Source organism: Balaenoptera physalus (genome assembly GCF_965194825.1).
Source record: "Balaenoptera physalus genome assembly, chromosome: 9".
Lineage (NCBI taxonomy): Eukaryota > Metazoa > Chordata > Mammalia > Artiodactyla > Balaenopteridae > Balaenoptera > Balaenoptera physalus.
In genome coordinates, this window is record NC_138888.1 from 20,704,062 (window position 1) to 20,731,172 (window position 27,111).

Sequence of the window (27,111 nt, forward strand, 5' to 3'; positions counted from 1 at the left end):
CAAAAGAAAAACAACAAAAACCAGAAAAAAAAAGAACTTGCAAGAAGTATCTTTTTGTGTATTCTTTACAGTTCTGATTGCCACCTTAGTAGAAATTTCCCAAAACAGAATTACTAGGTTAAAAAATGTGAAAAAATTTAATGTATCTACTACTGATTGCCAAATTGTTTTCCTTCAAAGTTGGAAATTTAGACTTCCAGCAGTGTGTGGAACTGATGAACATCCTGCATCCACACAAACAAAATTCTGTCTCTACGGATAAACACACATCTTTCACCATTGCTTCATTTCATGTCTTTTTGGTTACCAGTGAGCATAAATATTCTTCATGTTTGGTAATCAAATATGGTATAATTTATAACTGTATGTGTTCTTTATCTGCTTCCTCATCAATTTGGATGAACTCTTTATGCAAGAAAGATAAACCCCGTCACATTGCTGAAAACAGTGTTTCTATTTTAGGATTTAATTTTTTTTCTTTTTAACATATAGATGTTAACAAAGTTCGGTTGAGCAAATCCATAAATCTGTCTTGGGGGACTGTTTTCTCAGAACTTACTCTTGTCTTCTCCGAAGATCTGATATATATTTTCTCTATATTTTTTGTTTGTATGTTTTTGTCTTATTTTGAACAGTGGGAGACTGGTAATTGTTTTTCTTTAGTTTTTATACAAGAGGTGGTTGAATTAATTATTAGATCTATCTAGACCCATTTTAGCATATGGTATATTAAATGAGGCTTAAATAATTTTCTAAAAAATGTAGTTAATCTGTAAATTCAGCACAATTAAAAAAAAAAATCCCAACAGGTTTGTGTGTAACTTGACCAAATTTTGATTTTAAAATTAATATAGGAAAGAAAAGGGCCAAGAACAGTCAAAACATTTTATTTTTGATAGAGTCATGCCCTACCAGATATTTAGTTGTATTACTCAGCTAATAATGAATGATTAACCTCGTGTATTACAGATCCAGACATTCAAACAGACCACTAGAAGAGAACAGCCACAGTGTGTAGGTGGCAAAGAAGCCTGACCTTGGCAGAGACTACATTATAGATCAATGAGGAGGAATTTACTGGTCAATAAATGATGCTGGGAAAAGTGGTGACCCATGGCTGCAGCGGGAAGATGATGGGACAGATTTTGACCTCACATGCACCTTAGGAAAATTAATTTTCAGTGGAATTAAGGACCTGCATATGAAAAGTACAATTGTAAAATATAGAAGAATATCTTTATGACTTCAGAGTAATAAATGATTTCTAAAATAAATCACAAGAAGGAAAGCTATTAATAGATCATTAATGTTTAAGAATTCTGAAAATAGTACCACAAATAAAAAATTTAAAAGCCACAGATTAAGGGAGAAGGTATTTGCAATGCACATTCCAGACAAGGAATTAGTAACAAAAGTAGTTTTTTCAAACTCAAAAAACATCAACCAGCAATCCACAGAAGAGGAAATAAGAAAGACAATAAACATATTTTTAAAAGGCTCAAGCACACAGGTAATTGAGGAAACGCAAATTAAAATGAAGTGCCCTATCTCCACAGGTCATAGGTTCCAAATGTGATGTCTGGGGAGCTCTGGGTCCCTAGAGACCCTTCCACGGGGTGTGGATGCCAAAACTACAATCATCATCCTAATAAGTTATTTGCCTCTTCCTGCTCATTCCTTCTCAAATGTAGAGTGGCGTTTTACTCAAGGCTACATGACATATGGTATCACAATAGAGCGAATGAAGAAGCGGATACAAGAATCCAGGTGTCTTCTCTTATGGCAGAAATTTAAAGATTTTCAAAAATGTAATGCCATATCACTTTTCTAAGTTTTTTTTGTTTTGGAAAATATACTTTCTTATGTTAATATCTTATAAAATATATTATTTTATTAACAGAATGTTTTTTATTATTGTTATTTTAACAAGTTAATAAACAAATAACTTTTGAAAGTTCTCAGTTTTACTTTCTAACTAGGTAAATATTGATAGACATAACTCACACAAACAAAAGGTCTTTGGGGGTAATCAATAATTTTAAAAAGCATACAGTGGTCCTGGGAATAAAATGTTGGAGCGCTGGAAACAATGTAGAACAATGAGAAGCCTCACATTCAGCTGGTGGAAGGGTAACCTGGAACAACTAGTCTAGGCAGCAGCTAGCAAAGTAAAGTTGCCCATATTCACCACAATCACCCCAGTGATTCACCACCATATACCCTAGAGAATACCTCATACATCATTCTGCCTAATCCTCGCTGTCACTTTTTGTACTTTTAAAAAATTGAAAACAACCTAAATATTCATTCATTGTTTCATCAAATATCTATTAAGAACCTACAATGTGCAAGGCACTTGACTAGATGCTACAGGTATGGGAATGTGTAAAACAAAGGCCTTGACCTCGCAGAGCTTGCATTCTGGTGGGGGTGAATGGATACACGTCACGAAGTAAAACCGATGCAAGAAGTTGGAGAGAAACAGGATGTGTCTTGGAGAGAAACAGGATGTATCTGACATATGGTGGTCAGGTCAGGAAAGGCCCATCTAAGAAGGGAATATTTGAGAAGAGAACTGAACGAAGTGAGTGTGTGAAACATGCAGTATCTGAGGGAAGGACATTTGGGTAAGAAAGAAAGAAGAAACAGCAAGCACAAAGGCCATAAATGGAAATGTTCTTGGCATGTTAGAAACAGCAAGAAGACCAGTGTGTTTGAGGCAGAATGAACAAAGGAAAAAGTGATAAGAAATGGCATTACAGAGACAGGTAGCAGACAGATTATACATGGTCTTCTGGACCATGGTAAGACTGTAGAACTCACTTAACCTGTTTCTAAAGCATCACTTAGCTGCTATCAGAAGAACAGATTATCGAGGAGTGGTAAGATATGAATAGAATCAGCACAGCAAGTTAGGAGAATTGTTCACTTTAAAATGTCCCCAGAAAACTTTTCCAGTGTCTCTTGCCTCTTCCCTTGCCTCCAGCAGCATCTGGTTCTACTCTGGTCCCAGGAAAGGCTAAAAGTCTCACCTCCCATGAGAGGGAATGCCTTGCACACACTGGGCAGTGAAATATGTCTTGTGTTTAGAGAAGATGTTCTTTTCAAATGATTGAAAGCAGAATAAGAAATCACAACCGCATTGTGTTTTTAAATAAGGTTTTCTAATTCACATACAAGGCTCGTAATCATAAAATTTTGTTATGTATAAAAAATTTTGTAAAGAACTAAACTGTATCTTACCAGCAATTCTTGTCTGAGCAACAGAACAGGGTTCCTGGATGCGTTCCTTCAGCGCACTAGGCACTTCTCTGCATACCTAGAGCATCAGGCCAAACAGAAAGAGAAGGATAGTATATAAATAAAGACGATTATATTTTCTGAAGAGGAAGCGTTCTTCTAAATGATAATGCCGCCGCTTTCCTCCCCCTCAATGCCTAAGCATCTGTGTCCACTTTCACTAACTACTATCCACTGTAGTCTTGCTTGACCCCCAGCTCCACTAGCATCAAGAATGTCATCCAGGGCTTCCCTGGTGGTGCAGTGGTTAAGAGTCCGCCTGCCAATGCAGGGGACACGGGTTCGTGCCCCGGTCCGGGAAGATCCCACATGCCACGGAGCGGCTAGGCCCGTGAGCCACAACTGCTGAGCCTGCGCGTCTGGAGCCTGTGCTCCACAACGGGAGAGGCCCGCGCACCGCGATGAAGAGTGGCCCCTGCTCGCCGCAACTGGAGAAAGCCCTCGCACAGAAACGAAGACCCACCACAGCCTAAATAAATAAATAAATAAATAAATTTAAAAAAAAAAAAAAAAAAAAAAAAAAAAAGAATGTCATCCAGTCCTTAACTGCCTTGCCCCTTTGCAACATTTAATGCTACCACTCCTTGTCCCTTGAATTTTGTTAATATTCTACAATCTTGATTTTACTCCCACCTCTCTGACTGATCTTCTAAGTGTCCTTCCCCAGCTCATTTTCCTCTGCCCATCCACCAAATACCAACATTCTACAGGGTAGGTTTTTTTGGTCTTCTAACCCTCGATACTGGCCTCTCTCCCTGGGTCCTGGTTTCTAATGGTTTCACTTATCACGTGGAGTTTTAAGAGGCTGAAGACTCCCCGAAACGTATCTTCAGTCCAGCTCTCCCTGTCAACTGTACATTCAGACGTGCCCAAATATGGATCCACCATCTGCCTCCTTGACACTCTCTTCACAAAGTTGTCTAATGACTCTAACTATTTTCCCAGGTCAGTTACCCTGATCTGGATGGTGGGCTTTGCTCAGAGGGGTTACTTGATGTCCTGATGTCCTAAGCATATCCACCCTTGGGTTCGCTCCATCCATCTCTGTGGTGCAGCTATAGTGATCTTTCAAAATGTAACTTGTTTAACACCCATCAACAGTTTCCCACTGCTTTCAAGGTGGTGAAATAGCCTCAAGACGGAACTCGAATTCCTTGTGATGCATGGTGAGGCCCCTAGGTCTCTGCAAGCATCTCTTGTCCTTCCAATTCATACTGAGCTACTTCCAGGACCCAGATTCACTCTCTGTCCCCTCTAGACCCTTTCACTTACTGCTTCTTTTCCCTGCAATGCCTCTTCCTCCATTCTCCATCTGACCAATACTCATTCATCTTTTATCATCTTAGCTTGGATATGATCTCCACAAAATCTTCCATGGTTATCGCCCAAAGCCAGGTAGGTGCCCCACCTTTATGTCCCCATGGATACCTCTTTGTTATAATTGCTTATCTACTTGTCTCACCCACAATAAGCTCTTTGGGTTAGAAGCATTTTCATGCTCTTTACTGTATTCCTAGCTCTTAAAATGGTGCCTGGCATAAAATGAGAGTCCAGTAAAAACCTATTAAGTGAATGAATAAAAGCATGAATGAATGAAATATCTCAGATTAGTATTTCTTAAAATGTGTTTGTTGAAATTCTCTACAGAGTAAGCATTGCTTGGTCTCAGACATTCGTAATTCACATAATTGGTGTAAAATCTGTGTGAAGTCCTGTGATAAAGGAAGGTTTGGCTCCACCTAACATCGTGCTCCCAAAGTGACTACCATACCCTATTCTACACAATACCCACTGACATCCTCTGTGTTAAATAAATGCATGTGCTCTGATTGATTATGCACAAGCTGAGTCTGGCATGTTTGACACGGGGCCAACAAGCCTGGAAAGCAGCACAGGGAGAGAGAGTAGCAGATGAAGTCAGAGAGATAACAGGAAGCCAGAACATGATGAACCTAATAAGTCACAGTAAGGACTTTGGCCTTTACTCTGAATGTGATGGAATACCATTAGTGGGCTTTGTTCAGGGGAGTTACTTAAACTGAGTTATGTTTTAACAAATACTTTGGCTGCTTTCTTGAGAAGAGACTGACAAAGGGAAAAGGAGGAAACAGGAAGACTAGTGAAGTGGCCACTGTAGGAATCATACAACAAGAGATGACGGCGGCTTGAAACAACTTAGTGGCCATGGGGTAGTGAGAAATGGTCAAATTTATGAAATTTTGCAAACCTAAGAAAAGCCGAAAGAATTGCCCAGGGAACACCCATGTGCCACTCAATATGTACAATTGTTAAAATTTTGCTGTATTTGCCTTATCATGTACCTAGTCATCTAGCCATCCATTCAAACCGTCCATCAAAGAGACAGGCATTTTGAAGGAGAAGCTGATGATAGTGACTCCAAGGTTTACGTGTTTGTTTGTTTTTAATTGAGATATAATTCACATGTCATAAGACTGAGTCCAGGGTTTTTGGCATAAAACACAATGAGGATGTAATTACCAGTAACTGAGGTGGGAGAAGTATACTAAGGCACAGGAGGGAGGTGGAGATCAGGAGTCTGACTTTGTATGTCAGTCTGAGATACCTATTAGACACTGAAGTGGAGATGCCGAGCAGGGAGCTGTGATGAAGTCTAGAGTAATGAGAGAGTCCAGGCCAGAGATACAGATGTGTGAGTCATCAATCACAGTAACTCATCAAGACGGTAATTCTCAAGCAGAGAGGCTAGATCAATAAGCACCTAAATCATTAGATATAGAATGAGTGCTATCATTTTAAAAGGACAGAGAGGGAGGAAAATGACTGATATGGGACCTATCCAAACCAGGGCAGAAACATATCCATTCAATGTCCCAGACAGACCTCACACTCTATTATGGTATGTACCCAAGCCAAAATATATAGAAATCTATTACTTTATCTACCTCTGTTTCAACTGCAAAAAAAGTTAACAGTATGAGAGAAAGGACTTTATCTTAGTCATATTTGTAGCCACATACCATTACATCCCACGTGGAACCTAGTAAATACATGCTGAATGAATAAAATCATTAAAAATAAATCTACGGGGGCTTCCCTGGTGGGGCAGTGGTTGAGAATCTGCCTGCCAATGCAGGGGACACAGGTTCGAACCCTGGTCTGGGAAGATCCCACATGCCGCGGAGCGACTAGGCCCGTGAGCCACAATTACTGAGCCTGCGCGTCTGGAGCCTGTGCTCCGCAACAAGAGAGGCCGCGATAGTGAGAGGCCCGCGCACCGCGATGAAGAGTGGCCCCCTCTTGCCACAACTAGAGAAAGCCCTCGCACAGAAACGAAGACCCAACACAGCCATAAATAAGTAAATATAAATAAATAAATAAATAAATCTACGTATGTGAAAAGTCACGTGCAACATCAAAGTTATTTTAATGCTTTCATTTTCAGAGTATAATTATTAGCATTTTATTGCCTAATTCTAATATATACTCATTATTTAATATAGTATATAATGTACAAATCTCCTAGGCCAAAAAAATTCCATGTAAAATAAGTATTCTTTGAGAACATATGCTTCCATCCATGACAGATGAAAAAAATATAATTATCAATATTAGTGAGCATTAATAAAATGTGCCCATATTGGGGTATACTTAAAAGTAAAACAGTTGCCTGATTCCACTTCTTTAACAACAAAATCAGTAAACATGAGATAGGTGTCACAGTAATTCTTAACACACACCTTATTCCATGTCGAATTTACAGTTCTTAAGCTTTCTGAAATTTTTTCTCTTTCATGTAAACTCAGACTTTTATCTGAAAGCATTTCTAATTCAGTTCTATTCAGCCATTTGAGTTTTTCAGCTTGATCATCCATCTCCTGGATTAAGTCCTAAAGGAGTCAGAAGAGAGGTATGGTTAAAAGGTGGTAATACCAGGAAAAGATCAAGAACTGTATTAGGAATCTCTTTGGGAAATACAGTAAGTCCCCTACATATGAACCTTCAAGTTGCGAACTTGCAAAGATGCGAACATGCGTGCCAGCCCCTGTATGCCAGCTGTTGCACTGTACTACTGTACTTTTCAAGGTACTGTACCGTAAAGATTAAAAATGTTTTCTTTATTTTTTGTGTTTGTTTTTTATGTACATATTATCTGTGTGAAAAGTATTATAAACCTATTACAGTACAGTATTATATAGCCAATTGTGCTAGTCGGGTACCTAGGCTAACTTTGTTGGACTTACAAACAAATTGGACTTAACAAACGCGCTCTCGGAACAGAACTCCTTCGTATGTCAGCAACTTACTGTACTCCTATAAATGAAGACCTTTAATTTCTTAAATGGAAAATAAACTTCTAAGAAGCCTGAACTTATCTTAACAAACTGTAACTAATTTGGGAATGACCTCCCACCTTCAGTGTGCATTGTGTGTACATGAACTGCTACCCCTGACCCCCTGTCTCTTAATAGAGTCATATTATATCATATTTACATTGACAACTTAACATTCTGTTCTTTGCTAATAAAATGATGTCTATTCTAATGAAAGGCCAAAAAAACCCCAGAAACAACAGGAGCATTTTATGCATGCATCTCTACCTTATCTCTACCTACCCTTATATACTGTCCCATCCCCTGTGACTGCCCCCAAATTGTTTATCAAAGGCATATTCCAAGAAAACTATTGAAATTTTTAGATAAGACAGGAGCAAGTTTGTTAGATATTTGTCACATTTTGAAAAGGAAACTTAATAATTGTTTGCCATGTATTTTTCATCAATATTAAAAGTTTCTTTCCCACAATACCTCAATCATACTCCTTTAGAAAAAATCTCTTATCAGATTAGTGGGTATCCTTTTAGGTATACTTTGTTGCACGCAGATGTGTGTATCCACACTCACACACAATTTCTTTTTGTTTAGTAAAAATGTGAGCACATTATGCTTATTGTTCTACTACAAGTACTTTAATTCTTAACACAAAAATATAAAATTTGTGGATATAAAAATGTATGGATATTTGGGTATATTAACATATCTATATATCTTTATGTATTTTTATATGTTGTATATCTATACAACTATAAACAATTCTTGTTGGTTGCAGATCAACAAAGAAAATTTGATTAATACAACCGTGATGCTAAGTCCATAGTAAGCTGCAGTGAGTTACTCTCAACTCACTTTGAGTCTTCTTGTAGGACTCGGTTTTATGGATAGGAATCAGTAATTATCTTCTAAGTCCAAAAGCAAAAAACTATACTTCACAGCATTATTATATTCTAAAATGATGACGTCTGTTTAAAATATTCCAAAAAACCTTTGGTCCAATACTGAGACCACATGACATTACTTTTACGTGTGTGAAGCCTTACCGCTGCAAGAATAAAATGACAGCTACTCTTTAAAATTAAAAAAAAAAAAAAAGATATTCCTCTTTAAAGTTCACCACATTTACCACAAAGTACAAAGTTTCTTCCCCTTTTCTTCTTCAGTCATGCAGTATCTTATCTGCAGTGAAAATATTCATGCATCAAAAAACACTGGCAAATATAGAGACAAATAAACCACTTACTGTTAATTCTTGCAGGTTTTCTTCCAGCTCAGTGGTTGATCTTTTTTGCACAGCATTCTCGGCCTTTGTTAACCAACAGATAATCTCATCTAGTCTTTTTCTATAATCCATCACCTGCTTACTTTCTCCTTTTAACCTAAAAGATTATATTATTGAAAACTACTGAGAAAAATTATCCAATTAACTAGAACATTATATATTTGCATTAGATATTCTGACTAAATATGTCACACACACAAAACAATTATTTTAATATGTATTATTTTAATATGTATTCGTAAATGAGTGTTAATAGTAATACATACGTTCTGCAATACCAAAGATTATTTGCAAACATAAGAATAAGATCTCTTCCTTCATTAAATTAAAAAACATTAAAACTAAATAATGTTGTCTTCTCTCATCGTGAAAAACTATATAGAAATTTAATACAAAGGACTTATTTTAAGCTAGATACCACTGTACAACATAATGGAGGTTTTAAAAAGAAAACATGAAAAATGTCTTTATCTAAAATAATTAAGGAAAAATACATAATTCTTTATGAGTACTCCATGGAGATAGAAAAGTATCATTATATGACATATTATTCACATTAGGTTGCAACTATTACTCTACTTTATTCATAGGAAAGAAAGAACAAGAACAAGGCAAGATACTGAGAATGGGAAATTTTTACAAATATTCAGAAAGACAAGAAAAAATAGAAATTTGATTAGCTCATTAAAATAAGTATTATATTTGAATATAGCACCAAGTTATAAAAAAAGATCTAGAAAAAACAAAGCCAAAGTTTTAAAGGCTGTAAGGAAACAAATAGTCATATGAATATAAAAAAAAACCTGCCTCAATTACAACTTTTTAATGTTATAAGAATAACATTTATAATTATATAAACCATCTGTCAAAAGATGAGAATATGACTAGAACTCATATGACAAACAAGATTATGTATTTTTAAGAAAGAGTTTGAAAGCTATTTAGAGCTTGGTGGTGGTATCATTTTTATAGCTGCTGCTATTAGCTGCTGGTTTAAAAATAGAAAGCAATTTTTTAAATGAAGTACACTATGTCATCCCTAATAAGAATGTACATTTTTTATGGCTATGACTTTTTCTTTTTAATCACAAATAAACCTAACATAATGATACTATATATATATATAGAATAAAATGCTAAATAAATCTTATATATTTAATAGAGAGCAATATTTGAAGGAGAGTATTTTAATGTTTAAAAAACTGATAAGGGAAAGGGGGGAGGAATAAATTAGGAGTTGGGGATTAACATATACACAATACTATATATAAAATAGATAACCAACAAGGACCTATTGTATAGCACAGGGAACTATACTCAATATTTTGTAATAACCTATAAGGGAAAAGAATCCATCGATAAAAAAGAATATATACATATAAACTGAATCACTTTGTGGCACACCTGAGACTCACACAACACAACATTGTAAATAAACTATACTTCAATTTAAAAAAAAATTAATGACAATCACTACAAAATCACAAGTTTTCATTTTTAAGTATCCATCAGGAGAGAACACTGTTTCAAGATTTAAATAAATAAATAAATAAAGCAATAGTACGAATTGTTTAGACTACCAGTACCAAAACAGGTAATTTACCCTCTGTATGGAAGAGTCTTTAAATAACAACTTTGGAAACAACTCAAATACTACTATAGACCTTGTGTTTCAAAAAAAAAAGAGTTGTAATTTAAATTTCCAATGTTTCATAATCATGACTAATTTAGTATTTTGAAAATATATCTATGAAGAAAACTAACATTATCAAGTAATTTCAATAAGACATGTTTGAGTCACACAAAATTTTCATCTACAAACTAGCTAAATATAATCTACATTTTAAATGTTATCACTAAGTAAAAACAAGTTATAAATTCATGTTCAAACAGTAGATAACAATTGCTCATTAAGGAGTAACACCATAAGTTGCTGAACTGTGTAAATATTTAATGACTGGCACTCAATAAAAAAATAAATTGAGCTGTGTGTTGTTTCGCAGTGACTGATAACAGTACACATAATAAGCCCATAACATTGCAAGGTGGTCCCAATTTGAGATAAATTACAACCTGAAGTAAAGTTAAACATGAATTTATGAAAACAAATAGTTTTAGTTAAAATACAAGATGCTGGAGAAGAGATTCATTATTCTTTTCTCTTCCAAAAAAATGAGTAAAACATGTATTAGCTGCACCTTGTTAGTCCCAGGAGCAATAATTACCACATTCCACAGAGATCCATTTGAAATTGATTAGGGGAATTCCTGCAGTTATTGTTAATACTACGCCAGCAGGTACATCTTTTTCCTTAAGAAGACCTGAGAGATAGATCATTTTCAAGCTAGAAGGACTCTCCCTGCTGACTCACTAGCATGGCACATAAATCCTATGGGACCTCAGCTTCCAATCCTGCCCCTGGTCCCCTGAAGCCTCTTCACCATCCAACCTTCACAGATTTCTTACCTGGCCATACTATTTAATGCCTTCCACCTTGTCTGTTCTGTGCCTTTTCCCTACAAGACCATCGGTAAGGGGAATTTATGGAAAATTGCTGTAAATGCTTCAAAACCAGCTTCAGGATCCCTCCCCTGCGATGCCTCAATTCCACAATCCATCACCCCTGTGTCTGTGACAACACTCTATCTTCTTAATAAATGTGTCATTTAACCACATCAGATCATTTTTTCCTTTAAACATTTTCTTCATCTTAGTCTCTCTGAGTTCCTTAGTCGTTCATTTTTACTACGAATAGTCAGGGAATAATACTTTTTACAAACACCGTCTCCTTTAGTCTTCATGACACTCCTCTAAGAAGATATCCTAGTTTTCATTCACAGGGGAGGAAACTTGGCCAGCGAACTCTGAGGTCTTCCGAAGTTTTACAGGCGTAGTATTTGAGAGCATAAGTTAGCACTGTCACTAATTTTCTGTGAGACCCTAGACAAGTTACTTAACCTCTCCTCTCTGAGCCTCAGTTTCCAAAGCTGTACAATGGGTCTAAATAGTCCCCTCAGAGAGTAGTTGTGACGATTAAATGAGGCCAAACCCTGTCTCTTCCACATGACAACCTCTCAACCAAGACACACAAACTATGATTTGACTCCTACCAAAACACACAAAATAACAGATGTTATTTTATAAAAAGCAGCCATAAGCCAACTATTCAAAGTTCAATATTTTATGTCATACTATATACTTGATAAAGTATTAGATTAGCCATTAACATAACAATAGCTTATCACTAAAATAATACATCATCTACACAGTTAAAATTAGCAGGAAAAAAATTACCTGGGGCTTTTTAACCCAAAACTATCATTAACCCACCCCTCCCAAAAAAAGGCCATTAATGAGATGAAATGTATTAAGTAGGAATCATCCATTAAGACTTGATTGTCTCAAAACATAACTTCAAATAACTGTATAGTAATATATAAAATAATATGTGTAATGTTGAGTATTATATTCACTGGTAATCAAACGTGTTTGTAATCAGAAGACACCCTAATAAAATCTGGGGCACTGTAACATAATCTGACATAAAAACGCACAATAATACATTATATTTATTATGTCACATAAATGAGGAACTGTACTATGTACTCAGCACTGACATATAAGGATATAGGACACCCTTAGACACCAAGGACTACAGAGTGAGAGGGATTAGTCATGAAGACCCCGAGGCCCAGTCAGGAAACGAGTGAGGAAGAGGCCTGACCCTGAATCCAGATCTTCAGACTGGGAGTCCAGGGTGTTCCTCCGCCTACTTCAAGTTTCTGCCACATAGTCGCCATATCATAATAAACAGGAAAAAGAGAAATAAAGGTTTTTTTTGACATGTATGATATCTGAGTAGAAAAGTAAGACTACAGACAGCCTAAAGACACAGAAAGAGACAATGTCCTAAAAATACAGAACATGGACATTGGAGGTCTTAAATGTCAATAAAACTCCTACTGTATTAACATCAGACAATAAAAGGACCTGGAACTCATTGGAACTATCTCAAAAGGCTCTGCCCAAATACCTTCACCCCGTGCCCTCAAATTATCACGGCTAAATCACCTTGGCCGCCGATCCTTCACTTCTGCAGCGATCGCACCCCAGCGTTGGTTTAAACCTGCCAGCTTGTCCTTCAAGAAGCTTCCATCTGTCGGGGAGAGTTTCTGTACAATCCCATCCCCAGTTCTGTTTAGTGCTGCAAAACTGGGCTGGTGGTTGCCAATGCCCTCCTCGAGCTCCTGTGACAGAGAACAACTCAAGATTAACTCCACTTCTACACTAAACTGTTCTGAGGTAATGAACCCACCCAGGTATCATTGGTGTGGTGTCAATTTAAGTGTTAGAGAAACAAAGCCCTGGAAGGATATTTTACGTATATGAAAAAAGGCATTTTTAACACTTCAATTACATTTCATTGAACACATTAAATGAAATCTATTTTGAAATCTAACCCACTCTCATGAATGTCATCAGGCAAAATAGAGTGGAAGAGGACAGCCTAATAACATAAAATAAATCACTGCTGTTTACATTGATGCATAAGCATCAATCATGTTTGATTGAAGTGAATTGCCTATCTTCTATACACGTGCTTGAAAGTGTCCCTTAAAAAAATTTTAAACCCTCTACCCCTATATACCACTACGTCCTACCATATATAAGTAACCCTCAATGTGCATTTTACTGAGACATTGCTTCACTGGTCTGTAAATTTTTAAGCAACGGATTAAGAAAGGATATTTTAAAGTCAAATTTAAGCACTTCTCTGTAACTCTAAAAATAAGAAAAAATGCATTAACATATTTATGAGAAAAATAAAAGCATTTTCTAACTCCTCAGAAGCCTTCTACATAAAATATATTTTAAAAATTTAATAAAAGAGAAAATATTTTCAACAATGGTAAATTGAAATTTTGCTTGCTTTCAACCATCATTTTTAACGACCCATTATTATCAGCAGAACTGATTTAGCTATTGTGTTATATTTTCCCAAGACTGAATTAGACTTACATGAGCAGCTGTCCTGATATAGCTCAAGAATAATTTACTTTTATGATAATGATCAATGATACAAAGAAAATTAAGACGCCTAAGTGTTTAAGTATAGAAAATAGAGATGAGGTATGCAGATATCGTTCTGGCCTTGATGTAGTCCTGAGTACAAAATTTTACAAGTGTTGTTCTAAACATAAAATTTTAAAAATAAAATTGTTTTTCACATATTCCACTAAAGAGTATTTTTTTATTTAAATTTCTTTAAAATCCTAGTTAAAAATTGAAATAACCATTTTCTCTTAAACCTTTAAAACTGGAAACTAGAACTGGAACAAAAATTACAGATTGTCTATATACTCCTGAAAAATTAATATAGTGAGCCCTTACTTTCGAAATCTGTCTTAAATGGTGCATACTAAATAAATATGCCACCTTTTTTAGCAGATCCTCATCCTCTGACAGAAAGCACTCACCTGCTGATGTATCCTGGCTTTCTCTAAGTCCAGGCCACCATCTGGAGCAAAAGTATCAGCCAGCAACTCTTCAGCTTCCGTTATCCACTGTGTGAGGTCATTAAGGTCACAATGGAACTGTCTCCATTCTTCCACAGCCCTATCGAAATAACTAGAGGACAACAAACAAAATAAAATAGGTTTCCAAACTTTCCAGGACCGTCTAGAAGCAATTTTCTAAAACGAAAATTCAAATCTCATTTAAACTGAAAGCCTCAAATGAGTGAATTCACAGCTCACTGCTCTGTAAGACCAGTTTCCGTAGTGGATTACAGTTAATGATTCCTCTTAGAGAAACATGCATCATACCAAGAGCAAAGCAATCTGCATACACCACCCCGCCCCCCATATTCATGCACACATACACACACACTAGGCAGCGTTTTAACTGAAAAGACAGCCTTCTCTGGCTTGGAAAATCAAGATAGATTAGCTGCAGGCATGTTAACCCACCCAACTTTAAACACTTAACATTTCAAACACCATGAAGTGTAAAACATGATTAATTACTCTATTCCCTTAGGAAAAAAATAGCATTTTACTTCCAAAACACTTAGTTCCCAGCTAGAACAAAACCCAAAAGGCCAAAACACTTTAAAATTTCCTTACAGTATACTGTTGGTGGGAATGTAAATTGATACAGCCACTATGGAGAACAGTATGAAGGGTCTTTCAAAAACTAAAAATAGAACTACCACACGACCCAGCAATCCCACTACTGGGCATATACCCTGAGAAAGCCATAATTCAAAAAGAGTCATGTACCACCATGTTCATTGCAGCTCTATTTACAATAGCTAGGACATGGAAGCAACCTAAGTGTCCATCGACAGATGAATGCATAAAGATGTGGCACATATATACAATGGAATATTACTCAGCCATAAAAAGAAATGAAATTGAGTTATTTGTAGTGAGGTGGATGGACCTAGAGTCTGTCACACAGAGTGAAGTAAGTCAGAAAGAGAAAAACAAATACCATATGCTAACACATACACATGGAATCTAAAAAAAAAAAAAAGTTCTGAAGAACCTAGGGGCAGGACAGGAATAAAGACACAGACGTAGAGAATGGACTTGAGGAAACAGGGAGGGGGAAGGGTAAGCTGGGACGAAGTGAGAGAGTGGCATGGACTAATATATACTACCAAATGTAAAATAGATAGCTAGTGGGAAGCAGCTGCATAGCACAGGGAGATCAGCTCGGTGCTTTGTGACCACCTAGAGAGGTGGGATAGGGAGGGTGGGAGGGAGACGCAAGAGGGAGGAGATATGGGGATATATGTATATGTATAGCTGATTCACTTTGTTATAAGGCAGAAACTAACACACCATTGTAAAGCAATTATACTACAATAAAGATGTTAAAAAAAAAATTTCCTTGCAGTCTATTATCTCTGTGTTATGGACTAAATTGCATCCCCCAAAATTCATATGTTGAAGCCCAAACCCCCAACATGACTATATTGGAGACAGGGTGTTTAGGGAGGTAATTAAGGTTAAATGCGGTCATGTGGGTCATTAATCCCATAGGACTGCTGTCCTAATAAGAGGGAGAGACACCAGAGATATCTCTCTCTATGTCTGCCTCTTTCTGCCTCTCTGTCTCTCTCTCTCTTTGCAAGAGCACAGAGGAAAGGCCATGTAAGGTAAGGATACAGTGAGAAGGTGGCCATCTGCAAGCCAGTAAGAGAAGCCTCACCGGAAACTAACTCTTCTGGTATCAGCCTCCAGAACTGACAGAAAATAAATGTCTGTTGTTTAAGCCACCTTGTCTGTGGTATCTTATTATGGCTGCCCTAGCAGACTAACATACTCTGTGCAGGGACTAATCCAGTGTGTCCCATTGACCTGAACACAGCACAGGATGGGAGTGCCTGCAAAGCTCAGGTTAGGCAATGAAACAAAGACTATCAAGACTTCTATTCAAACATAACTCCTTTAGAAATGAGATAAAGTCAAACTCCAGTGCTTGTCATATTTGGAACAAATAAGTGTAAAAGAGAAAAGCTCTGCTGGATTGGGATCCTAAAGAATTTCCCTCTGCCTCTTTGTTTAGAGTAGTTGTACCAGGAGAAGTTTAGAAGAGATCTCTGAAATTTTAATGAGTCTACTAAAATGTTTATATAATAAAAAGGTAATATTATTTTAAAAAATAATAAAATGGTCCCTGACATCGTTAACTCCTAAATAATCTTTGTTTCCTTCTTCCATGAAAATCCCTGAATAAAAATTCCATTAATATTTGTTGAGTGCCCACAGGGAAGCAATGTTCTATGGGGCATAATGAAAATAAGAGTACTTCAAACAAAACACTAAGAGAATATATTAAGACAATCTTCATTAGTCGGCACTCAATAAATATTCATTAAATGAATGGTGCACGGATAGATAGGTATAGGTATACATAGGTAGGTGGATGGGTGAAGTCTTCTATGATGAAACTGAGTTTCAAACACTTTTTAAATGATGGAAAAAGAATGACTGATTAAATTAAGAAGGAAAACTATTCCTGGTAAAAGATGGAATTCTGAGTAAGAATCAGAAAGCTGGGAAGGTAAAGAAGGTAAAGGAAATTTTAATCAAGTTTATGTAAAATGAATGAAGAAAACTTGTTTTTGAGCAGTACGTATAAGGTACTAGAAATTAGGCCAACTGGAGAACACTGTTAAAAAGCTTCTAAGGTCAAGATAAGAAGTCTGAACTTTGTCCACACAGCAGTGAGGGGCACGAAGAAGATACAGAGGATAAATATCTGGGAAGACATTCTTAGGAGAGAAGATACACAAAGATCCAAGGATCTAAGATGAGAAGGAAGAAATATAACTGGCTTATTTCTCCACTGTTCCACTGTTTGTCTAAGATGGTTCTAAAATTACTTATTAAGGAAAAATATGAAAGCTAATGCCATGAAACATTACAAAAGAGGCATAAGGGACCTCTCAAAGAAAGATACCTGTTTATTTTCATGGTATTTATCTTTTACCACAGGCCAACAATACTTAAAAAATTTTATAAGCAAAACAGCACAGAGACCTGGCATAGACAAATGACTTGGTGGTCACCCAGGTGTGATTATGACTGATAACGGTTATGAAACCATGAAAGCACAGGATATTTGCCATTGCCTCGATGTTCTATGAAAAGAAAAGAATAGAAAGGAGTGCTCACTTACTGCTTGTAAAAGTGGGCACATAGGAATGGGGAAAAATAAACATTTTAGGATAGGTTACCAAGGTTGGAAGAGAAAAACTAAACAAAAATTAGGAATAAGAATAAGAACATAATCAACTAATGCACCCAAGTGCTGGGCTAAAGAAAATAAGAGAGACAACTTCCTAGCAAGTGAAATCTAGTAAACACAGAAAACAAAATAATAAAATAAAAATGTGATAGAGAAGACTTTTCTAGCATAAGAGAATACTGTTCTGTGCTCAATTAAAAAAAACTATGGAATATTTTCTAAAAAGTTAAAATTTTTATAATCAAGTAAATGGCATGAATATCTGCAATCAACGTTACTAATCATAACGTTCTTGAAATTCTGCCACATTAGCCAGATGCATATATGCAAATAGGATAATTGAAAAAAAGAAGAAAGTTATCATTAGGTACAAATGATGTGTCAGTATACTAAGAAAGGCCAAGAAAATCAAATTTAAACCCATACTCACAGGCATACACTCACACACGTGCGCGCACGCACACACACACACACGCACAAACACACGCAGTGCAGAAAATGCAGAAATAAGCTACCATACATCAACTCTACACTAACCAACAATAAGAAAAGCACAAAACTACCAAGTAATAGTCCTGGGGAGAAAGATGCAGACAAATTTTCAAAACCTTACTGAGGACACAGAAAAGGACCCAAATGAGTGAAATACTACATTTCAAATTCATCATTTTTTCAAAAATTGATTGAGATGACTAAAATTTTACTGGAAGAATAAATATAGAAAAAGAATATGAATTCTAATGTTAGAATAATTAGAGAAAATTTACTGTGGTAGACGAAAAAATTAATAATGCTTTAAAAATGAAAGTGTTGGGGCTTCCCTGGTGGCGCAGTGGTTGAGAGTCTGCCTGCCGATGCGGGAGACGCGGGTTCAGGCCCTGGTCTGGGGAGATCCCACATGCCGCGGAGCGGCTGGGACCATGGGCCACAACTGCTGAGCCTGCGCGTCTGGAGCCTGTGCTCCGCAACGGGGGGGGGGCCGCGATAGTGAGAGGCCCGCGCACAGCGATGAAGAGTGGCCCCCACTTGCCACAACTAGAGAAAGCCCTCGCACAGAAACGAAGACCCAACACAGCCATAAATAAATAAAATAAATAAATAAAGATACATGAAATTGCTAAAAAAAAAAAAAAAAAAAAGAAAGTGTTATGGTATTAGACTAAAACTAATGGTGTGAGAAGGCAGAATTAGCAAAATTAAATAAATATGAAGTTGAAATGCCTTTAAGTTTATGGTAAAGGAAGTATCACCAACAATAACGGAGAGTTAAATTATTCAGCAAAAAATATAGAGAAAATTGGTTGTTTATTTAAGAAAAACATGGCAAAATAGAACAGATTAGTGTCTCTTAACTCAGGCTGCATAAAAAAGTGAGCTGGGGAGTGTTTAAAAAGTAGGGATGCATGGCCCCTACTCTTGCTACTAAAGAGTTGCTATTTACAGACACAGAGAACAGACTTGTGGTTGTCAAGGGGGAAGGGGGGGAGGGACGGATTGAGGGTTTGGGATTAGCAGATGCAAACAATTATATATAGAATGGATAAACAACAAGGTACTACTTTATAGCACAGGGAACTATATTGCTAATGGAAAAGAATTTTTAAAAAAGAGTTGGTGTATAGAACCACCAAACTGGAGCCTTAAAACAAAATATGTATCAAAATAAAATTCAGATGGTTTAGTTTTTACATGTAAATTTTAAATCAAGCAAAATTGTTTTAAATATATATAAATATTTAATTACTCTCACAATGAAAAGGTAATTTATATGCATATAAACAAAATGAAATTACAAAGGAAACGACATAACATATAATTATAGAAAACTGAAATTTCTATATGTCAAAAAACACCATTAACAAAGATAAAGGGTACATGGAAAGCTGTGAGTAATTAAGGAATGAACAAAAAATATGAATGGCTAATATTCTTAATATAGAAAAAAGCTTTTGCAAATTAAGAAGTAAATAATAATACTATGATAGAAAAATAAGCACAGAACATGACCTACCCATTAACAGAAGAAATAACACTGGTGCCAATAAACATATGTAAAAATATTGAAATTTTGCTGATAATCAAAGAAATGAAAATCATATTGAGATGCAATCCATCACTATACAATTGGCAAAGGTCTAAAAAAAAATCTGTCAATGTTAACAAGGGTTCAGTAAGAAGGACACTTTCACATATGCTGTTGGCAGAGGTATAACGACCAATACTGTGATGCAATCTAGAGCCTTAAAATGTTATTATTTTTTAACAAATTAGCCTTCATCTAATAATCAAGTCTAATTAAAGTCAGAAGTATGCATAAAGCTGTATGTAAGAGGATATTCTCTAAATGTACAGAGAAGTTTTTAAAAATCCATACAAAGAAATACACCAAAAGATTATTAAAAGTTACCTTTCCAAGGATTGTATAATCACGTGAAATATGTAAGCTAAAACAAAAAAAGAAGATGAAGAGCACCATGCCTATTTTTGTGTGTTTGTCTCTAAGGTTTTCCGGTATATTTTTCTGTGTTAACGTTACTCTTACCCTGTAATTTATATTGAGCTATTTCACATCATATTTGACTTTCCATACATACACAGCTACCATCAAAAGTCTTACCAATTTTTGTTTCTACCTGTTAATAGGCCTGGTCAAAAAGTAGAAAGAAGGAGGCTCAAAAACATTCTATTAAACAGAAGGTTATTTTTTTAAAAAAGGCTTTGGGGTTATATATGGATTCCAATTATCTGTAGCTGTCTCTGCTCTTCACTCACATTAATCATCAAGTGTGTGGAGAAATTGAACATTCCTGAAAATCCTTTTCAAGATTTTTAAAGAAAATGGACACTATTCAGATACTAAAAATTAAAGGTGCTTCCTTTTCTCCATTGTATATGCTTGCTTTCTTTGGCGTAGATTAATTGTATGTGCGTGGGTTTATTTCTGGGCTCTCTATTCCATACCATTGATCTAAATGTCTTTTTCTGCCAGTACCATACTGTAATGATCACTATAGCTTTGTAATATAGTTTGAAGTCAGAGACCATGATACCTCCAACTTTGTTCTTTCACAAGACTGCTTTGGCTATTCGGGGTCTTTTGTGGTTCCATACAAATATTAGCATTCTGTGTTCTAGTTCTGTGAAAAATACCATGGGTGTTTTGACAGGGATTGCACTGAATCTGTAGATTGCTATGGGTAGTAAGGACATTTAACAATACTAATTCTTCCAATCCATGAACACAGTATACCTTTCCATTTATTTGTGTTGTCTTCACTTTCTTTTATCAATGTCATATAGTTTCCAGAGTACAGGTCTTTCACCTCCTTGGTTAAATTTATTCTTAGGTATTTTATTCTTTTAGATGCAAAAGGATTGCAAATGGGATTTTTTTCTTAAAGTTCTCTTTCTGATAGTTTGTTATTAGTGTATAGAAATGCAACTGATTTCTGTACATTAATTTTGTATACTGCAACTTTATTAAATTCATTTATTAGTTCTAGTAGTTTTTGGTGGAGTCTTTAGAATTTTCTATATATATTATCAATCTCTTCAATAAGCAGTGTTGTGGAAACTGGACAGGTACATGTAAAAAAATGAAGCTAGACCATTTTCTCACACCATATATGAAAGTAAACTCAAAATGGATTAAAGACTTAAGTGTAAGACCTGAAGCCATAAAACTCCTAGAAGAAAATACAAGCAGTATGCTTTTTGACATAGGTCTTAGCAATATTTGGGGGGATATATCTCCTCAGGCAAAGGCAACAAAAGCAAAAATATACAAATGGGACTACATCAAACTAAAAAGCTTTTGCACAGCAAAGGAAACCATCAATAAAATAAAAAGGCAATCTACCAAATGGGAGGAGATACTTGCAAACAATATGTCTGACAAGGGGTTAATATCAAAAATATATAAAGAACTCACACAATTCAATATCAAAAAATCAAATAATCCAATTGAAAAATGGGCAGAGGACCTGAAAAGACATTTCTCCAAAGAACATATACGAAAGGCCAATGGGTACATGAAAAGATGCTCAACATCACTAGTCATTAGGGAAATGCAAATTAAAACCACAATGAAACATTACCTCGTACCTGTTACAATGACCATCATCAAAAAGACAAGAGATAACAAGTGCTGGTGTGGATGTGGAGAAAAGGGAACCCTTGTACACTGTTGGGGGGAATGTAAATTGGTATTACCACCATGGAAAACAGTATAAAAGATACTCAAAAAATTAAAAATATAACCACCCTCTGATCCAGCAATTCCACCTCCGGGAATAGATCCAAAGGAAACAAAAACACTACCTTGAAAGGATATCTGCACCCTCATTTTCATAGCAGCTTTATTTACAATAGCCAAGATATGGAAGCAACTTAAATGTCCATCAACACATGAATGGATAAAGAAGATATATATAAGAATATTACTCAGGCATAAAAAGAATGAAACCTTGACATTTGCAACAGCATGGATAGACCAAGATGGTATATGCTAAGTGAAATAGGTCAGACAGAGAAAGACAAATACTGTATGTTTTCACTTACATGCAAAGCCTAAAAAACAAAAGAAACAAATATAACAAAACAGAAAAATACTCACAGATACAGAGAACAAACTAGTGATTGCCAGAGGGGAGGCGGTAGGGGGAATGGGTGACATATGTGAAGAAGGATTAAGGGGTACAAACTACTAGTATAAAATAAATATGTCACAGGGTTGTAATGTACAGCACAGGGAATATAGTCAATAATATTGTAATAACTTCATATGGTGCATAAAATGTAAAAATATTGAATCACTATGCTGTTCACCTGAAACTAATATAATATTGTAAGTCAACTATACTTCAATAAAAACAAATAAATAGCAGCAGATTAAAACTCCACAAACAACTTGATGTGCCTGCATCTGTTGAATACCTGAATAGACAACGAATCATCCCAAATTCAGGAGGTGGACTTTCGGAGCAGGATATATTAATTTTTCCCCTTTTCCTTTTTTTTGTGAGTGTATATGTATGTGCTTCTGGGTGAGATTTTGTCTGTATAGCTCTGCTTTATAATAGCTTTATTTTACTTCACTATATTATAGCCTCCTTCTTTCTTTCTTTCTATTTTTTCTCCCTTTTACTCTGAGCCGTGTGGACGAAAGGCTCTTGGTGCTCCAGCCAGGCATCAGGGCCGTGCCTCTGAGGTGGGAGAGCCAACTTCAGGACACTGGTCCACAAGAGACCTCCCAGCTCCACGTAATACCAAACGGCGAAAATCTCTCAGAGATCTCCATCTCAACATCAAGACCCAGCTTCACTCAACGACCAGCAAGCTACAGTGCTGGACACCCTATGCCAAACAACTAGCAAGACAGGAACACAGCCCCATCCTTTAGCAGAGAGGCTGCCTAAAATCATAATAAGGCCACAGACACCCCAAAATACACCACCAGACGTGGACGTGCCCACCAGAAAGACAAGATCCAGCCTCATCCACCAGAACTCAGGCACTAGTTCCCTCCACCAGGAAGCCTACACAACCCACTGAACCAACCTTAGCCACTGGGGACAGACACCAAAAACAACAGGAACTACGAACCTGCAGCCTGTGAAAAGGAGACCCCAAACACAGTAAGATAAGCAAAATGAGACAACAGAAAAACACACAGCAGATGAAGGAGCAGGGTCAAAACACTCCAGATTTAATAAATGAAGAGGAAATAGGTAGTCTACCTGAAAAAGAATTTAGAATAATGATAGTAAGGATGATCCAAAATCTTGGAAATAGAATAGACAAAATGCAAGAAACATTTAACAAGGATGTAGAAGAACTAAAGAGGAACCAAGCAATGATGAAAAACACAATAAATGAAATTAAAAATACTCTAGATGGGATCAATAGCAGAATAACTGAGGCAGAAGAAAGGATAAGTGACCTGGAAGATAAAATGGTGGAAATAACTACTGCAGAGCAGGATAAAGAAAAAAGAATGAAAAGAACTGAGGACAGTCTCAGAAACCTCTGGGACAACATTAAACGCACCAACATTCGAATTATAGGGGTCCCAGAAGAAGAAGAGAAAAAGAAAGGGACTGAGAAAATATTTGAAGAGATTATAGTTGAAAACTTCCCTAATATGGGAAAGGAAATAGTTAATCAAGTCCTGGAAGCACAGAGAGTCCCATACAGGATAAACCCAAGGAGAAACACGCCAAGACACATATTAATCAAACTGTCAAAAATTAAATATAAGGAAAACATATTAAAGGCAGCAAGGGAAAAAGAGCAAATAACACACAAGGGAATCCCCATAAGGTTAACATCTGATCTTTCAGCAGAAACTCTGCAAGCCAGAAGGGAGTGGCAGGATATACTTAAAGTGATGAAGGAGAAAAACCTACAACCAAGGTTACTCTACCCAGCAAGGATCTCATTCAGATGTGATGGAGAAATTAAAACCTTTACAGACAAGCAAAAGCTGAGAGAGTTCAGCACCACCAAACCAGCTTTACAACAAATGCTAAGGGAACTTCTCTAGGCAAGAAACACAAGAGAAGGAAAACACCTACAATAACAAACCCAAAACATTTAAGAAAATGGGAATAGGAACATACATATCGATAATTACCTTGAATGTAAATGGATTAAATGCTCCCACCAAAAGACACAGGCTGGCTGAATGGATACAAAAACAAGACCCATATATATGCTGTCTACAAGAGACCCACTTCAGACCTAGAGACACATATAGACTGAAAGTGAGGGGATGGAAAAAGATATTCCATGCAAATGGAAATCAAAAGAAAGCTGGAGTAGCAATTCTCATATCAGACAAAATAGACTTTAAAATAAAGACTATTACAAGAGACAAAGAAGGACACTATATAATGATCAAGGGATCGATCCAAGAGGAAGGTATAACAATTGTAAATATTTATGCACCCAACATAGGAGCACCTCAATACACAAGGCAAATACTAACAGCCATAAAAGGGGAAATCGACAGCAACACAATCATAGTAGGGGACTTTAACACCCCACTCTCACCAATGGACAGATCATCCAAAATGAAAATAAATAAGGAAACACAAGCTTTAAATGATACATTAAACAAGATGGACTTAATTGATATTTATAGGACATTCCACCCAAAAACAACAGAATACACATTTTTCTCAAGTGCTCATGGAACATTCTCCAGGATAGATCATATCTTGGGTCACAAATCAAGCCTTGGTAAATTTAAGAAAATTGAAATCGTATCAAGTATCTTTTCCGACCACAACGCTATGAGACTAGATATCAATTACAGGAAAAGATCTGTAAAAAATACAAACACATGGAGGCTACGCAATACACTGCTTAATAACGAAGTGATCACTGAAGAAATCAAAGGGGAAATCAAAAAATACCTAGAAACGAATGACAATGGAGATACGACGACCCAAAACCTATGGGACGCAGCAAAAGCAGTGCTAAGAGGGAAGTTTATAGCAATACAAGCCTACCTCAAGAAACAGGAAACATCTCGAATAAACAACCTAACCTTGCACCTAAAGCAATTAGAGAAAGAAGAACAAAAAAACCCCAAAGCCAGCAGAAGGAAAGAAATTATAAAGATCAGGTCAGAAATAAATGAAAAAGAAATGAAGGAAACAATAGCAAAAATCAATGAAACTAAAAGCTGGTTCTTTGAGAAGATAAACAAAATTGATAAACCATTAGCCAGACTCATCAAGAGAAAAAGGGAGAAGACTCAGATCAATAGAATTAGAAATGAAAAAGGAGAAGTAACAACTGACACTGCAGAAATACAAAGCTTCATGAGAGATTACTACAAGCAACTCTATGCCAATAAAATGGACAACCTGCAAGAAATGGACAGATGCTTAGAAATGCACAAACTGCCGAGACTGAACCAGGAAGAAATAGAAAATATAAACAGACCAATCACAAGCACTGAAATTGAAACTGTGATTAAAAACCTTCCAACAAACAAGAGCCCGGGACCAGATGGCTTCACAGGTGAATTCTATCAAACATTTAGAGAAGAGCTAACACCTATCCTTCTCAAACTCTTCCAAAATATTGCAGAGGGAGGAACACTCCCAAACTCATTCTACGAGGCCACCATCACCCTGATACCAAAACCAGACAAAGATGTCACAAAGAAAGAAAACTACAGGCCAATATCACTGATGAACATAGATGCAAAAATCCTCAACAAAATACTAGCAAACAGAATCCAACAGCACATTAAAAGGATCATACACCATGATCAAGTGGGGTTTATCCCAGGAATGCAAGGATTCTTCAATATACGCAAATCAATCAATGTGATACACCATATTAACAAATTGAAGGAGAAAAACCATATGATCATCTCAATAGATGCAGAGAAAGCTTTCGACAAAATTCAACACCCATTTATGATAAAAGCCCTGCAGAAAGTAGGCATAGAGGGAACTTTCCTCAACATAATAAAGGCCATATATGATAAACCCACAGCCAACATTGTCCTCAATGGTGAAAAACTGAAACCATTTCCACTAAGATCAGGAACAAGACAAGGTTGCCCACTCTCACCACTATTATTCAACATAGTTTTGGAAGTGTTAGCCACAGCAATCAGAGAAGACAAAGAAATAAAAGGAATCCAAATCGGAAAAGAAGAAGTAAAGCTGTCACTATTTGCAGATGACATGATACTATACATAGAGAATCCTAAAGACGCTACCAGAAAACTCCTAGAGCTAATCAATGAATTTGGTAAAGTAGCAGGATACAAAATTAATGCACAGAAATCTCTTGCATTCCTATACACTAATGACGAAAAATCTGAAAGTGAAATTAAGAAAACACTCCCGTTTACCATTGCAACAAAAAGAATAAAATATCTAGGAATAAACCTACCTAAGGAGACAAAAGACCTGTATGCAGAAAATTATAAGACACTGATGAAAGAAATTAAAGATGATACAAATAGATGGAGAGATATACCATGTTCCTGGATTGGAAGAATCAACATTGTGAAAATGACTCTACTACCCAAAGCAATCTACAGATTCAATGCAATCCCTATCAAACTACCACTGGCATTTTTCACAGAACTAGAACAAAAAATTTCACAATTTGTATGGAAACACAAAAGACCCCGAATAGCCAAAGCAATCTTGAGAACGAAAAATGGAGCTGGGGGAATCAGGCTCCCTGACTTCAGACTATATTACAAAGCTACAGTAATCAAGACAGTTTGGTACTGGCACAAAAACAGAAATATAGATCAATGGAACAGGATAGAAAGCCCAGAGATAAACCCACACACATATGGTCACCTTATCTTTGATAAAGGAGGCAAGAATATACAGTGGAGAAAAGACAGCCTCTTCAATAAGTGGTGCTGGGAAAATTGGACAGATACATGTAAAAGTATGAAATTAGAACAATCCC

General features: G+C 36.2%; 1 protein-coding gene across 13 annotated transcripts in view; it reads right to left on the bottom strand.

The window, feature by feature from the left end:
* Positions 1-27,111, bottom strand: part of UTRN (utrophin) — a 496,228-nt gene that overhangs the window by 265,913 nt on the left and 203,204 nt on the right. For all 13 annotated transcript variants that reach the window (XM_082474349.1, XM_082474346.1, XM_082474342.1 and 10 more), the window contains 5 exons: positions 14,373-14,523; positions 12,967-13,142; positions 8,857-8,992; positions 7,020-7,169; positions 3,244-3,319 (listed from right to left, as the gene is read on the bottom strand). In XM_082474349.1, the coding sequence (XP_082330475.1) occupies positions 3,244-3,319; positions 7,020-7,169; positions 8,857-8,992; positions 12,967-13,142; positions 14,373-14,523 (689 nt within the window). The remainder of the gene's footprint in view (positions 1-3,243; positions 3,320-7,019; positions 7,170-8,856; positions 8,993-12,966; positions 13,143-14,372; positions 14,524-27,111) is intronic.